Source organism: Sminthopsis crassicaudata, chromosome 2 (assembly GCF_048593235.1).
Source record: "Sminthopsis crassicaudata isolate SCR6 chromosome 2, ASM4859323v1, whole genome shotgun sequence".
In the NCBI taxonomy this organism is placed as follows: Eukaryota; Metazoa; Chordata; class Mammalia; order Dasyuromorphia; family Dasyuridae; genus Sminthopsis; species Sminthopsis crassicaudata.
Window position 1 is genome coordinate 210602733 of NC_133618.1, and position 17922 is coordinate 210620654.

At 34.1% G+C, this 17922-nt stretch overlaps 1 protein-coding gene across 6 annotated transcripts in view; it reads left to right on the forward strand.

The window, feature by feature from the left end:
* RASGRP3 (RAS guanyl releasing protein 3) overlaps window positions 1–17922 on the forward strand; it is a 136666-nt gene that overhangs the window by 77736 nt on the left and 41008 nt on the right. For all 6 annotated transcript variants that reach the window (XM_074288164.1, XM_074288161.1, XM_074288163.1 and 3 more), the window contains exons 7-11: window positions 3011–3142; window positions 6362–6509; window positions 7894–8067; window positions 8481–8597; window positions 10922–11197. In XM_074288164.1, coding sequence (XP_074144265.1) covers window positions 3011–3142; window positions 6362–6509; window positions 7894–8067; window positions 8481–8597; window positions 10922–11197 — 847 coding nt within the window. The remainder of the gene's footprint in view (window positions 1–3010; window positions 3143–6361; window positions 6510–7893; window positions 8068–8480; window positions 8598–10921; window positions 11198–17922) is intronic.

The window sequence follows — 17922 nt, forward strand, 5'->3', positions numbered from 1 at the left end:
ACATTCCATTTCCCAACTCTATTTCCCAAGAACTTTTGCACTTCCCCCGTGAATAGAGTACTCTTTTTTGTTTTCTCTGCCTCTGGCTTCCTTGGGTTCCCATGAAGTCCCATCAAAGCCTTTTCTAGACTTCCCTAATTTTGTTGGTTTTCCCCAAATTTAATTCATACTTACACATAATTTTTGCATGTTATCTCCTCTAGCCTCTGATACATATTGTCCCTCCCATTAGACCAGTTGAGACTTTTTTTTTGTCTTTCTTCATATCTCTAGTGTTTATTTAACACAGTGATTACCACATAGCAGGTGCTGAATAAATGCTAGTTGAATAAATTATTTAGTAAAATTTCTTTCTACTTGAAATTTCACCAGTATTTCCATTAATAACATGGCCTATTCAAGTTTGTTACTCCAAAAAAAAAGGGCTTTTATTGCAATTGCTGTTTTGCTCAGACAAAAGACTATTAAATCTGGAGTCATAAGATAGGGACTCTAATCCTGGCTCTATTGCGACCTTCAACAAGTCACTATGCCTCATTTATTTTATCTATTTTATGAGGTTGCAATGTATGACCTTTAAGGGTCCCTTTAAGTTCTGGGTCTATGGCCCTCTGATCTATCTTTAGTAATAATATTCAGTATTTAAGGAAAAATAGTTTTCATACCAATTCTCTAACCTAGGGATAGGAGGTCAAACTGTTGTAAAAATATGTTTAGAAAATAAAAACAAATGTTGGGAAGGTAGAATTTATTTTTTCATACCTATTCTCCCCCAAATCATTGTACACATCCTTATCCTCTCTATTTTTGTTGTGATAAAGGATTTGCTTTGGTTTTTGCCTCTGGATGGGCAGCTAGGTGACTTAGTGAATAATGTTCCAGGTCTGGACTCAGGAAAGCGTATCTTCCTGAGTTCAAATTAAGCTTAAAATACTTACTAGCTGTGTGATCCTAAGCAAGTCACTTAACCCTGTTTGCCTCAGTTTCCTCATCTGTAAAATGAGTTGGAGAAATAACAAATAGAAATGCAATTTTCCTATTTGTCAATAAAACCCCAAATGGAGTCATGAAGAGTCAGACATGACTGAAAACTATTAAACAATTAGGGTTACAAAGAGTTGGACATGACTAAAATGACTCAACAACAGCAGTAATGACTCTCTATAAAGGAGACAGTTTTCGGTCTCTGATTCTTCCTAGATGTCCACTTTAAGGTAGTGGCATTTAAATCTCATGCTCTCTGAACATGGGTCCACTTTCTCACCATGGAAACCAGATATAAACATCCCCATTTAGCTAGGCCTTTATCTTGTCCTGCAATTCTCCAAAAATATTCCATGTCTTTTCTTGCATCAGTCCTGTAGTGAATAGCAGCATGGAGAACAGAGAAAAGCCAGTGAAAACTCAGCCCTGTTTCCCAGGTCATTAAGAATTGGGCCTTCACTCCAGCTTTTTATTTATTTCATTTAAATATTATATTTAATTTTATTTAAGTGGAAATAGAAAATAGGGAAAGAATTCCATTATGGAGCTCACCTGATAACATGCAAAATCAGAAGAATCTTAAGACTGAATTGTTCACTTTTAAACTATTTGAATGCATGTTGTTTAGAGAGAGTTTTTATCTAACTGGTGTTCTATATGAAATGTTTTTACACAAAATATTAAGTGCTACATGGAAAAAAACTCACAGAATTGCTCTATAGCTTAATTTCTCATTTGAGATATTCTCTGAAGAGCATAATAAAAATATTGGTACATATATATAGGGGGCATATATGTTGAGAACAAATTCTGTGATTTTTTTCACTTATTATTTATGTCTGAATTGTATAGAAACAAATTATATAGATAAATAGATGATAGGTGATAGGATTTATTAAGCACCCGCTTAATACACACTGTATAGTCTCTTCCCTCAAGGAGATCACACTCTTTTTTGTTTCTTACCTCAATAACATTTTATTTTTCCAAATATATATAAAGATGTAAAGATAGTTTTCAACATTCATTTTTATAAGATTTTGTGGTCCAAATTTTTTCTCCCTCCTCCTCCAGGACAGCAAACAATAGGTTAAAATATACAACCCTTTTAAACATTTCCATATGGGTCATGTTGTACAAGAAAAATAAGGTTAAAAGGGGGAAAAAGGAATGAGAAAGAAAAAAGCAAACAAAAAAGTGAAAATACCATGCTTTGATTCATATTCAATCTCCATTTTTTCTCTCTGGCTGTGGATGGCATTTTGCATCTCAAGTCTATTGTAATTGTCTTGGATTAGAGCATTGCTTATAAGAGTTAAGTCTACGATAGTTGATTATTACATAATCTTGCTGTTACTGTGTCCAATGTTCTCTTGGTTATACTAGGAGCTTACATTTTAATGGAGAAACAATTCTTTTTTTTTTAGAGGCTGGGGTTAAGTGACTTGCCCAGGGTCACACAGCTAGGAAGTATTAAGTGTCTGAGTTCAGATTTGAACTCGGGTCCTCCAGAATTCAGGGCTGGTGCTCTATCCACTGCACCACCTAGCTGCCCCTGAGAAACAATTCTTAAAATAGTGCTGGAGCAGGGAGGGAGTACTTACTCTATGGGGCTGAAGATGCCTCGGAAGTATCTCAGAGACCTGACTCAAAATAAGGCAAATGCTTTTCTACCAGAGTCAGAGGAAGCTATGGGTGAGGTCCACTTTTTTCAGGATGGAGATGTAGGATTTAAAATTTTTTAAACTAATTTTAATTTTAAAACTAGAGATTTTTCTCTATCCATAAAAATTCTAATATAACAGAGAAAGAAAGTCAAGAAAAATCACATCAGTATTTATTTAAAACTAGGGGGAATGGACTTTGATCTATGATTTAAAGGAGTGGAGGTTGGATATGATGTACTAGACAGAGAGAGATGGATTATTTAATGCAATGAGAGCTCTTGGGCACAGAATCCCAAAAATGATATAGTTTCCCCATAAGCTTAGCCTGAGACTATTGCTTGACATTCCATACCTTTCAGATATTGGATTCTGGAGTTCCCCGCAGAATTTAACCTGGATCTTGGTTTGATTCGTATGACTGAGGAGTTTCAGGAAGTAGCCAGCCAACTGGGATATGAAAAACATATCAACCTCATTGATATATCCAGCATGTAAGTAGGACCCATGTGTCCATTCATCACAGATGAGGAATTTCCTCTTCTTGGGGTTATTAGTGACATTCTGAGTTAACCTCATTATAGATCAGTTAAAGGTTTATATTTAATGCTTTCCCTTTCAAGAGTAACCACATTGGACAATGCTGTAAGATGTAAGCTATGCAATTTACTTGTACTTATTTAACTGTCATGCAATGGCAATGCATAAATAATGTCAGTCCTGTCTTCCATACGCTATCAAGGTAGTTGTTTGAGAGCTAGAGAGAAAAGTTTTCTTTTTTATGACACATTTGATGCTTAAGCATTATATATGTGTGTGTGTGTGTGTATATATATATTCATACATGTTGATTGATTCAACCTTGACATAGAAAAATAGGTAATACTTGCATTGTTTTTTTTTTTTTCCTCTTAGCATCTTCTTGATAACATGGAAATGTAACCATACCTGCATTTAAAAGATTCGTGATAGAAAAGAGTGCTAGGATATGTGTTTGGAAAAGGAGACTGGGTTTAGGGAAACATCAATAATGACAGAACAAAAACATTTCAATGAAACAAACTCTGTCCTTTTTCTTCTTTCCCTCCTCCTCATAGCTGTTGAGGGGATGAGACTCTAAAATAAGCATAGTAGGGAGAAGGCTACCTTTCTCTATCACAAAAAGTCAAACAACACATTAAAATAATCATTCCCACAGGATATCCTATTCAAATGGTAGTGAGTGTTCTCCCCTAAGTATGTGAGAAGTAGTAAGATTGAGGTCTATATCATCCTTTTAGCAAAATGTAGTGAAAAGAGTTCAGGATTCAATTCCTGGTTCAAATGCTGGCTTCTCTAGCTACTATTTAAATCACTTTGGACAAGTCTCTTAGCCATTTTGTTTTTCCATCTGTAAGTTAAGGGGATTAAGATAAAGGATTTCAAAGATCCCTTCCAACTCTAAATCTATGATACTATGATAGTTGAGAAATTTAATGTCAATATATGGTTATCTCACTAAGAACAATTTAATTCAAGTAATTTGTTGTTTACTGTGCATTTAATAATGCACTCTAGGCTCCAGACAAACCAGATTATTCTTTGTCCTTGGAGTAGATGTTATGCCATTTCTTAGACATTTTCTTTTTTACCTAGTTTACTCGTACCCTCCATTTTATCTGTTATATTTTTTACAATTCATTTAAAGTACCACTTTTACCTCTTCAGTGAAATCTTTTATCATATTCTTTCAGGTCTCTTAAAGCTTTATTATATGCTTATTATATTATATTCTTATATTAAATTGTGCTTATATTCTCTTTATTATATGTTTATTCATAATTTTGCATTGTGTGCTTGTCTTCAGATTAGATTATATATCCTACATTATGTCAAAAATAGTATGTTAGCTACATTTTTAATCTCAGTCTTTCTCATTGTACTCTGTACTTAGTATGCTTAAAAAAACTGTGTAATTGAATGAATTGAATCAAAGGTCACATACTAATTAAGCCTCTAGAGTTATTCAACAAGTAATTATTAGGTGCCTACTATGTGCTGGAGCTTTTCTAGGTGTTAAAGATTCAAAGACAATAATGAAATAATTCCTATCCTATAAGACTATTTGAATAATAATTATTATAGCAAAGCAGACAAACTAGGAACAGAGAAATATTGGCTTTTTTTGATCAATTCAGGCCTTTGAGATTTAATATGGCAAATGTATTATAGTCCTTGTTGGAGCTGCCCCTTGACAAATATGTGTAGTATGGGCCATTTTTCTCTGCTTAGCCTTAGATCTTTATGGGTCTGGCCTAGTGCCTCATTCTTTCATGTTCAGGTCTGTACACCAATGCTCCATGTAAGCCTGCCTTTTATTATGGTCCCTCCTGACTTAAACATCTTTCCCATAACTTCAATCTCCATAAAAAATATATTTGTCCTGAGATTGGTCCCTGCAAAGGCCATCCTTAATAGTCACTTACAAGCTAACCCTAGCTATTATGATGCTCCCAGGTGCTAAAGATAATAACAAAGCTTTGAATCGAACCTCAGACATTTACTAGATATGAGATCACATGCAAGTTATCTAACCTTGTTGAACTTCAGTTTTCACATCTGCAAACTGGGAATAATAATAGTACCTATTTTAGAGGGTGTTTGTGAAGATTAAATGACATGGGGAATACTTTGCAAACCTGAAAATATATTAATGCCAATTATTATTACTAAGTACTATTACTAATTAATTGCTATTACATTATTAATAACAATTATAATAATAATGATTCTTCCAAGGGATTTTTGAATTGGTAACAGGAACATTTAGGAGATCTCTTAACCCCAAAAAATGATTTCAAGGTTAGGTTGCCAGATGCCCTTACAAATCTGTTAGGGATTTTTTATTTATTTGGGAAATAAGACTTCTCATGTCTCTCATTGATGAGCTATAAGAAACTTGCTGCTTTACATGCAGGGTTGCCAGTGGCATCCTTTGTGCATAGTAGCTTTTCAACTAATATTTATAACCATTGTGCCTTAAAATGTTAGAATGGGAATGAATCTTTGATAGATATCATCTGGTCCAATCTAGGTGATGTAGAGATTTAATTAAGATCACCATGGAGTACAGTAAAGACATGATCAGAAGGAAACAGGTCTTTTTATTTCCAGAACAATCAGTGCTGCTCTTTCCCATATACTACAACATGTCATGTTTAATTTCATTCTGAATAGAGTAAAATCAGAATTTTTAGTTTGATTCCATGTTATTCCATCCAGATAATAACTTTCATGATTTGCCTCCTATTGTGTGGCTTGGACTGAACACTATTATACAATGTGTTGGTCAGAGTATGGGCTAGATTAGCTCAGGGTTTCAAGGCTAGTCCCTTTAAGAAAAGCTAAAATCACAGAGAAAACTTTTCTGCGACACCCCATGTCTGGGGAGCCATCGGCCAGAGACATCCTCCTTGTCATATTGGGTTACTCGCTGTTAGAGGGAGCTTCCAGTGACATGGGCAAAATACCCTGCTATCTCTTAATCAATCAGTCATTAAGTAGGTGTTAAGCACTTAGATGATGGAGATACAAGAAGTTTACAGTTTAAGTGTCTGCAATGGGGCGACAACAGCTTCATATATAATAAATGTATCCAGAATAACAAAAACTATTGAGCAAGATTATACTTAGTACAGCCAGGGCTACGCTGATCAGACTTTCCTTTCTTACAGTCCTTCCTATGACTGGATGAGAAGAGTTACACAAAGAAAAAAAGTATCTAAGAAGGGAAAAGCCTGTCTGCTGTTTGACCATCTGGAGCCCATTGAACTGGCTGAGCACCTTACTTTTCTGGAGCACAAATCTTTCAGACGGATTTCAGTAAGAAACTTAACATTTTCTGTTCCAAAGATAACAACCCCCATGCCAGCTTCCCCAGGAACAATATTTCCATCCTTTAAAGAGTTGGCAGCATGTGTCACTGTACCCCTTGGAAACTTTCCTGTAGTCTCATAAGAACAAACCCTTTGAAATGAAGAGAAACATTATCCTGTCATTGTTTGTGGTTAAGAAATTAAACTTCTGCTCAGTTTTTCCCCCCAATGTCTTTGTGAGCTTAAGGCTTTTTTTTTTTTTTTTTTTTTTTTTTTTTTTGTATTTTCTTCTGACATGCTTTAGAGTTATTGACATTCAAAGTTAAACAACCTTCACTTTAAATGTTATTGTTAAATGAAGATTTTTGCTCTTTTGAGAGGAAGGAATGATTCATTTGGATTTGGGCTAAATGCCTAATTGTGATTGATGGCTTAGATCAAAAAGTGTGGCTTTCAGAGAGTAGCCCAAAGCTGGAGTCTCTTCTTTCTTGGGATCAAGATCCTGAGCTAAGACATCAGTTTGTTACTCATTTTGATACTACTTTCTTCCTCTTTTCTATAATCTTTTCCTTCCTCAAGCCCTGGGTCCTGTTCTTCCAAGGGGCCTACTCACTCATTTGCTATTATTATACTTCCATTAGTCATTTTTATGTAATTTCTGGTGACTTTTGTTTGTCCTCCCATGTTCTATGTCTATGTTAGCTCCCTTCTTTCCTCTATACCATAGCCTGAGAGGTTCTGACATCAGGGCTCTCTGGAGCAATATTTATACCGCTGAAACAAACATTTCAGGTCCAACAGAGCATTTGGTGACAAACATGCATTTCTGAAAAATTGTTTCCTCCACTAGGACATATGTTCCCATTTTCAGTAAATAAGCCAAGCGGCCCCTGCACAGACACACATATTTAATGGCATTACCATTGACCATCCAAAAGTATTCCTGACTTACAGTCATTGTTAAAAGTAGTCTTAGTTCTCTGCTTGTTTTCATTTCTTTCCTAACTGAGAATTTTTTTTTTTCATTTTTGGCCAGTTGCCCCTAGACTTGAAAGGATATTAATTTCCTCTTCCTTAGTGTAGGCCTTTGATTGTTAGATGTGATAATCTTAATGTTCTTTATGTTATCCTTTATATAAATAAATGATGAAGGAATTGTGCGTATTAAAGAAAAAAATTGAAACTGGAAGGATATAGTGAAAAGTAGGAAAGATAACAGATGATATATAGATAATAACAACAATAATAGTTTGATAATGATGATGGATGATAGATTAATCAGCACATAGATAGGTAGATACATAGAACAAATAACTCACTTCTTTTGTCTAAGAAGCATTTTGATGTTATGTTCCAGTGAGATTCAGCATTTCTAACTCTTCCTTGATCAGTTCACAGATTATCAAAGCTATGTAATTCATGGCTGCCTGGAGAATAACCCTACCCTGGAAAGATCCATTGCTTTATTTAATGGGATCTCTAAATGGGTCCAATTGATGGTTCTTAGTAAACCAACTCCACAGCAAAGAGCTGAAGTCATCACAAAATTTATAAATGTTGCCCAGGTAAAGAAAATTTTCTATTTTTGTTTATGTCTAGTAATTAGGCTTAAGTTAAGAAGATATTTTAAACCAGGGTTCATGAAATTTTAAAAAATGTTTTGATAATTTTATTTTAATTATATATATTTTATTTTAATCATTTAAAAATTTGTGATGAGAAGGGTTAATAGGTTTCACGAGATTGCCAAAAGGTTCCAAGGCACAAAAAGTTTAGAAGTCCATTCTAAATGGTTTTTTTCTTAGAGCATTCTCTACTAATAAAGTCTAGGGAACTAATTTTACATTGTTGTTATAGATATGTTGAATAATGAGTATGCCTCCTGGATTTCTCATGATTATATTAGGAATTCCTCATTTGTTTAACCATTCAAATATTAAGTATTTATTAAGCCTCTCCTATGATATTTCTCTTTCAGAAACTCCTTCAGCTGCAGAATTTTAACACACTGATGGCAGTGGTTGGAGGACTGAGCCATAGTTCTATTTCCCGCCTCAAAGAGACTCATTCTCATCTTTCTTCAGAAGTTACAAAGGTACTTGTGGGACTTAGTCAAATTTCAAATAAAAGTGCTTGTTTGTCAGAACTTATCTTTTATGTGCACTAAATATACATTTGTTTGTAGAAAGTTTATTTTCTTCTATAAAAGAGGACTATACAAATATTGAGCAAAATCAGCACTCTTCTCTGAAAATAATCTTAATAAACTTAAGTATTTTAAGAATGAACTAATCTTCCCTCTGAATATCTGCTATTCATAGTGCAAAGGGGCATAAACTTTCTCACACTGAACCTGATTAGAATAGTAGAAAAAGGGAATAGAGTCTTTATGGTCATTTTAATGCAGCATGCTAGGACAATAGATCATATTTCTTTTAAACATTGCCAAGGTTTCCTCCTCTTTCTATTTCTCCATGATTAAGATTTATCATTCATGATTTCAGAGAGACCTGGAGAGAGTTATATGAACTGATATTAAGTGAAGTGAATAGAACCCAAAGAACATTGTACCTAGCAACAAGATTATATGATGATCAACTGTGGTGGGCTTGTCTCTTTTCAACAATGAGGTGATTCAGGCCAATCTGAATTGAAAATTGAAATTTTATTTTTATTTACTTTATTAAATATTTCCTGAATATATGTAAAACAATTTCTAATAGTCCACTTCCTTGAAAAAAATGCATTTAATTTTTATTGTACATGTAAGATCGTGACAAATGTTTCCATATTATCCACATTGCAAAAGAAAACACAAATACAATAAAACAATAAAAACAACATTTTAAAAGTAGGTTTTGATCTGCAGTCAGAGGTCATCAATTCTCTTTCTGGAGGTGGGTATCATTTTTCGTCATGGGTCCTTTGGAATTGTCTTGGATATTTGTTATTGATTCGAGTAGCTAAATGTTTCATTTTATTTTTTTTTAAATTTTTTACAATATTGCTGTTTCTATGTACTATCTTCTCCTGGTCTACTTTGCATCAGTTGATGTGAATTTTTCTAGGTTTTTCTACAATCATTCTGCTCATGATTTCTTATAGCATAATAGTATTCCTTCATAATCATACACCATAACTTGTTCAACCATTCCCAAGTTGATGGGCATCCTCTTGATATCCAGTTCCTTGCCAACACAAAAAAAAAAAACTGATATAAATAAATAACAAATAAAATATATTATATAACTATTTATTCACATATGTTTATATATTTATTAATTTTATCATTTTATTTATTATTTGTGATATATTTATTCAATTATTAATATTAAATAGACGTATATATATACATATATATATACATATATATATACATATATATATATATACATATATATATATATATATATATATATATATATATATATAAAAATAGGTCCTATTCCTTTTTCTTTGGAAAATAGACTTACTAGTAGTATTTCTGAGTCAAAGTATTTCTATAGCTCTTTGGCTATAGTTCCAAGATGTTCTCCAGTATGGTTTGGACTAGTTCATAACTCTACCAACAGTGTATTAGTGTCCCAATTCTTCTTTTTTTTTTTTTTCTCCCTTTTTTAAGGCTGGGGTTAAGTGACTTGCCCAGGGTCACACAGCTAGGAAGTGTTAAGTGTCTGAGACCAGATTTGAACTCGGGTCCTCCTGAATTCAAGGCTGGTGCTCTGTCCACTGCACCACCTAGCTGTCCCATGTCCCAATTCTAAAATGCATTCTTGACTTCCTATTGAAATGGTGAATTAAGGGTTATTGTAGATCTAACAAAAAGATCTCCATTCACAAGAAACTTAAAAACTAGGTTGACTGGAATAGAAATTATATACATGAAAAAATTAAAGGATAATCCCCTAACCTGGCCTTTATGTTATATTTATCCCCAGAATCATAAGGACAAATTTTTCCTTCACTGAGAAAAAAGAGATTGTAAGTAAGGATTGTTTCAGTCTTTGTGTTTTTATTCTCAGTGCTTAGCATAGTGTTTGGCAGATAGTAGGCACTTAGAATAAATGCTTGGTGACTGACTGAAAAGATAGTTCTTAAAGTATCATTTCATACTTCTATAGATAAATCATTATACTTCTAAATAAGTGTGCTAGGAATCACAGAAGACAATCTTTACTTTCATATTTCACTCCTAATTCCAGTATTTTGGAGGTCAATATCCTATTGGTTTCATGATCCATTTACTCAGCAATTTGTTTCTAGGTCAACTCAACAGCCAGTCTTACTTAGTCTTGACTGCCTTTGTGAAGGGCTTTAGAACTCTTTAGCAAAACATGCTATCACCTCTCCAGAGATACAACCAGGGAGGATATAGAAGGCCACACTACTTGGAGACTTTAATTCTGTGTCTGTTTGCAGGACTGGAATGAAATGACAGAACTGGTCTCCTCCAGTGGCAATTACTGCCGTTACCGCAAAGCTTTTGCTGACTGTGAAGGCTTCAAAATCCCCATCCTGGGCGTTCACTTGAAAGACTTGATTGCCGTTCATGTCATTTTTCCAGACTGGATTGAAGATCATAAAGTCAATATTGTGAAGATGCACCAGCTCTCAGTGACCTTGAGTGAGCTGGTTTCCCTCCAGAGTGCCTCACACCACTTGGAACCTAACATGGATTTAATCAACCTCCTAACAGTAAGTATCAAGAGTGTTTATGTTTGTTAGCCTTTCCTTCTTCCTTTCAGTATAGTAAACCCATAAGACTCTGTGACAAGAATTGGTTTTGCTGTTGAATTTAATTCAGGTAAATAAGTGTTGAGCAGATCATAGAGAAATGCAGTAGTTACTAAACTATTTAAAAAAATTTTACCTCTATAAAAATTATGAGCCAGCACTAATATATATGTGTGTATATATATGATTTATGTATACATGTATGTAAAATATTTAGAATTTATTTATTTATTCATTTTTTAGAAATTAAACATGTATAAATATCCTAATTATTATGTATATTATAATACACAAAATAGAAATTTAAAAGGATAAAGATGAAATATATTTCAAATAATACTAGGTCTATTTATTGTATAAAGCTATTTTTGTTCTCACTAAAATATTAATAACATTATATTAGTAATTTATTATTAATTAAATGAAATGAGAATATTCATCATTATTTTTAAAATCTTGATTAAACACTTTGTGATTTAGGTAATTCAAGATCTAAGTCTGGTTTATTTGTTACTTGGTTTTAAAGGTTGTTACAACCTAAAATGATACCTGGTAAAGCTTTAGATCTAAGTGGAAGAAACAAACAATTAATTTATTAATAATGATGTTGCTTCTACATGGTTCAGTGAATAAAGTATTAGGTCTGAAATCAGGAGGAACTGGGGTAAAATCTGACTTGAAACACTAGTTGTGTGATCCTGGATAAGTTATTTAACTTCTAATTAGTCTTAAAGAATACTCTTTATTACCCAATGAAACCAGTCTGTTCATACATATTTGATGCTATTTTCACTGCCTAAAGTTTGTTGCTTCTGTCTCCTTAGAACTTGTTGCAGATTCTGAAGGTCACTTCTATTTGGGGAAGGAGGTAGTGGAAAAGCAGCCAACTTCCCCTATCTTTGCATAAACTGAATGAGGGAAGGAATCCCTAATTGGATTTTACAATCTCAGCTCTGAGAGATGGTTTTACATTTCCCACATTTTTTTTTGGTGGAATTGTTTGTTATCAAATAAAAAAAAAAATTGAGTTCTAGCTCAAACTAGAATTCAAATGTTGAACCCAAACTATTGAACTATTTGATCAGCCTCAGATGCCTGATTGATAGAACTAGGTTGTTGAGCTGGGTGAGCCAAGCTTCTGTCCAGCAATTGTTACTGCTATCTTTATACTTATTAATGATGGTGGTAGTAGTAGTGGTGGTGGTGGTGATGATGATGATGATGATGGACAGTTTAGTGTAGTGGCTAGAGAACTGAACCTGATATTCAGGAAAATTCAAGACCTATACAGTCTATTTGATCATAAGCCATTCACTCTTTAATGAAACTTTCTAACACAGCAGGCAACTTTCTAAGACTGTAAATAGCAGAAAAGTTGTAGATTTTTATTAACAGAGGGAATATTTGTATTTTTTGAGTGAGATTATACCTCCCCAATGAAACCACAGGTCTTCAATCACCTTCCCTGCCATAAGAGTATTATTATATTTTCCTATGATTTTATATGGGAAACTAAAACAGTAGTACCCTTATCTTCTCTGCCAGGGTGAGGTAAGTAAATCTCCTCAGGCTGCTGGATTCAAGTTTTAAAATTTATGGTTTCAAGATATTCACTCAAATGATTTCCAGACCTAATGGATAAGATCCCCCGAGAATAGCCCATATGCCAGTTGGGTCCTTAACATTTTACAGAAACAACCAACTAGTAGAGTCTTGTATTTCTCAAGGGTTGAAATCATGCATCACATTTTACACACTGAGACACTCTGGGTTGAAGGAAAAAAAATCCAACAAATTGCATACACCTGCATCAGTAAATGATTTGCACATGTAAATTTGTTTCTATGAATAATTGTTCAGAGCAAGAGACTTGAATCTGGCCCCAAACCCACATGTACATGTGATGTCTGCCCACCAACCACAAAGTAATGCTTTGGTTTTTGAAGCATCCAGTTGGGCTGTTGGAGAAATCAAGACCGTAACTTCATATGTCATGGTTTATTTGGATGGATTCCTATTTAGATGGAAGATCATGCCTATTAAAAATATTTTTTGGAATACAAATGTGATAAACAAACCTGTAATAAGTAAGTATTAAGGAATTACTACTTAAGGAAAGGAAGCATTAAGGAAAATTGAATTTATTAATCTTATCATCTGTAAGTTACAGGATAGGCTGGTGATAAAAAAATTTAGGACTGATCAATCTTTTTTGATAATTTGGAAATGATATGCTATATGGACTAACAAATATATGAAAACTCATAAAAAGCTGAATAACCTCTTTTGTTACAATAAGGAAATGTGAAAATTTTGAAGTGAACCCAAATCCTTACTTGTTTATAAGTTCTGGCCTCTGTATCAAGCATTAAATATTGAGAATCTAAAGCAACAGAATATAGAAATGTATTTGGGAAAACAAAATGGCATACTTGAAAGAATATTACTGGTATGGGAGTTGAGAACTAGATACTAATTCTGCTCTAAAGATAACCTAGAGAAAGGAATACAACCAGATCACAACCAAAACAGATCTAATGGGGGCATTTAGACTAACACTTTCATTTTATATATAAGAAAGCTAAGACCCAGAAAGGCAAACTCTGCTTGTCTTGTCCAAATCCCTAATTTGACAAATAAGAAAACAGACCTAGAAATTAAATAAGTTATCCAAATCCACATGGTTAATTAGTGACAGATTCAGGTCCTTTGACTCCAGGACCAGTGGGTTCTTCAATCATATAGGTCTGCTCACAAATTCCTTGAGACATATCATATTAGGAATGCTTCTATTTAGAGCACCTTTCCTCTTCTCTCCATTTATATGATTCTTGTACTACTTTCTATATGTGTGAATTTGGGCAATTCATTTAATCTTTTTGGGTATCAGGTTTATCTTTTGTACAATTAGGAGAAGTAGATTAGATGTCTCTGTGACTCCTTTAGTTTTAAAACTATTATCCCTTAACAGTAATAAGTTTAGAAGAGCGGTGGGCTGGGGGAGAAATACGATTTGTTTTTTAATATATTGAATTTGATCTATGGAATATCTAGTTCAAACTGTCTAATAGAAAGTTCATAATATCCAGCAAAATCTCAAGAAATACATGAAGGATGGATGTATAAATTTGAGTCACCTGTATAGGAATAATAATTGAACCTATGGGGGTTGTTATGGTCATCAAGTGAAAGAATTTATATGGAAAGAAGATCCAGGACAGATCCTTGTGGTATAATCAGGTAGAACGGTTAGGGATGTAATAAAGGTAATGAATCAGAAAAATATTCTGAGAAGAAACAATCAAACAAGTAGAAGGAATATTAGGAAAAGGGAGCCTTGTCACAAAAATCCAGAACGGGATTATTCAGGAAGAGAGAGGCATCAACAGAGTTCAATGTTACAGAGAGGACAAAAAGAGTGAGAATTGAGAACTGGTCCTTAGATTTCTTAGATTTCCTCTAGAGAGTTACACAAAATAATGAAGAGAGAAACGAGCAGAGCCAAGAGATAAATGTGTACAATAACAGCAAGGTTGTTTACTAATGACTTAGAATGAAAAAGTTACTTTAACTATTATAAATTCCCAAATTAGCTCTAAAGGATGTATAAAGAAAGACAACATTGGCACTCAGAAAAAGAAATAATAAATAGAAGTGTGTATAGAATATATATATATATATATATATATATACATATATATATATATATATGTATATATATATATATATATATACATATATATATATATGTATTGAATGGTAGCCATCTCTAGGGTGGAGGTTGAGAAAAAAAGAACTTTGCATAATATTTTTCTTGTATATTTGAAAGGAACAAATTATGCATAATAGATTTGCAGTTTCATATGCAAACATCTTTTTTTTATTGCATTATGTTATGGGAATGCTTTTTTGGTTCCATCAATTAAAAATAAAATAAAAACAAAACAAAACAAAGAGCCTGCAGCCTGCCAAACAGAAGGCTGAGAATTTGTTGGAGAAATAAAGTGGTTATGTAAAAGAGGAAACAGACACACAGAGAGAGACAGAGAGAGACACAGAGAGAGAGACAGAAAGACAGAGAGAGAGAAGGAGAGGGAAAGGGAGGTAGAGAGGAAGGGAAGGAGGGAGGGACACATACACACACACACACACACAGAATTGGTAACTTTTGACTAGAGTACTTTCAGTAGAGAAGGTTGAGAACCAGTCTGGATGGTTAAGAAGAGATAAGAGAAGATGCTTTTTCAAAATTTTGGTTGAGATATAACTAATTCATCATCCCCAGAATACTAACTGTGCTACTTCCCTTACATATAATAATGATTCTCTCAGAAGTGGCTCCATGCTGCTCTCCATGTTTTCTGAGAAATTACCTGCATGATACAGACCCTTCTCCTCAGTGGCTTATGTATGTACGTCATAAAAAACAACACTCTCAATTACAAGTATTTTTGGTACAATGTTGTTAATCTGAATCAATGAGGATTCTATTTGTGCTTATTCTGTGCAAAGCACTGTATCAAGCTCTAGGCACAGTCTAAATATATGGATCAACCACAAATTTTTTATATAAAATAGCCCTGGTGTTTCTAAGAACTATATAGAAAACCTTGTTGTGTTAGGAATGAAGCGATGTAACTTAAAAATTTAAAATATCAGTCTCAAGTAACATCCGTCAGCTACAAATTTTAAAATAACACAAACCAGACATTCTGAAGAGGAAGTGTGAATTGATGGGTAAGTAATTTATTGAACTGGTCATCAGAAGATCTCATTTTTATTTCTCATCCCTATAACTTTACTCTCTTGTTCTTTGTTACAGACTGGGAGGAAGTGGCTCATCTGCTTTCCAAAGCTAGTCCCTCTACCCTTACCTTTGATCCTATCCTCAGTGCTTTGCTCTTTGGAGAGAGAACTTGTTTCTTTGATCTTCTCTCAATGGCATTCTCTTTGACATTCACTTTCTCCACCAGCTTTCCCTCAGTACTCATCCTTCTTGACCTCTAGGTTTTGACACATGACCACTCCCTTTTCAGAGATACTCTGATCTTCCTAGGATTTATGACCCTCTCTTGCTTCTCTTTCTACCTGTTCAAACACTTCTCTCCCTTCCCCCCAGTCTTCTTGTTATTAGATTTCCTGAATCTCACAGACATTGCAATATATCTTAAGTTAATATTTAATGAAATACAAAACAAAATATATTTTTTTTCCAGAGGATTTTCTATCCTTAGCTATGTTGACAAGCAATGTTAGAGGAAATAGTCAAATATTATTCTACGTTTTTGGCATCATTTATTAGGATGTACCTTAGGATTTTTTTTCCTGGATCCTCTCTCAAATATTCCTTCTTTGGTATTTCATCATCTCTTTCCTATGGATTCAGCTTCATCTCTATGAAGACAAATCCCAAATGTACATAAGTAGGTCTCATCTATCTCATGAGTTAGAAACCTGCATCACCAATTGCCTGTTAAATAAGTCCATTTGAAGGGATCAAGCATATCTCTCATTCTACCTGGCTGAAGAATATGTTGTGCCAAACCCTTTCCTCCTCCCTGCCCAATGAGCCCTTCTCCATAGTTTCCCTATTTCTGTTGAGATCATTGCCACTTTGGAGTCATTCCTGACTCTTCTCTCTCACCACCTTCTCCTTATCCAATAAATTGTTTAATACTGTTGATTATACTTCCACAACCTGTCAATTTGTCACCTCCCCTTCATTCACACAGCACCACCCGAGTCCACACCCTCATCATTGCTCACATGGACTGCCTGTCTCCTAATTAGTCTCCTGTCTTCAGTATCTCCATTCTTCAATAAATGCTTTTATAAGAGCAAAAGTGATGTTTTTAAATCATGGAAAAAATTTTAGAAGGCAATCAGGATTATGTGACTTGCCCAAGGTGAGACAGCCAATAAGTGTCTGAGGCTGGTTTTGAATTCAGGTCCGCCTAACTGCTAGATTGGTACTCTATCCACTGTGCCACCTATCTGTTCATCCTCTATCACTTAAAGTCATTCATTATTTGTTTCTACTATCTTTCAAGAAAAATCTTACATTATTCATATCATATATTCTATGTTCTTGCCAAACTGAGTTTTTTGCACAATATCCTCTGCTTTCTTTGCAATCTTCACATCTTTGCAATCTGTTTCAAATGCCTGTAAGGCTATCCATTCTCATATATTCTTCAAAGAATCCCTATTTTCTCCAGGGCCAGATGAATGAAATATCACTTCCCTAGGAGATGCCTGTTTTTTTCCTCCCCAGTTGTTATTGCTCTCTCTTATACCTGAAATTATTTTGAATTAGGCTGGGACCGCAATGAGTAGATAACTACTTCTTCCTTTGAGGTTCTAGAGTTGGGGAGAGTTCTAGTAGCACCATTGTTCACAAGCTTCCCACCTGGTGTATTCATTACTCATTAATATCAATTAGTTAGCTAGACTTAATTAGCTTTTAGTTGGTTATAAGCAGCCCTAAAAAAGTTTTAGACAAACTCTTTCATAAATATACATAGAGTCAAAGAGATATGAGATCCTGCTTAGAGAGCAAATGTGGCAAGAGGATAAATCAGAGCTTCTAATTGGCTGCATGAACTTTCCTTTTTTTCATTAAGTTGACATGAAATGGTATGTTGCCCTTTTCTAATCCTTTTTAGAGTCTTGCTGCTATTCTTTCC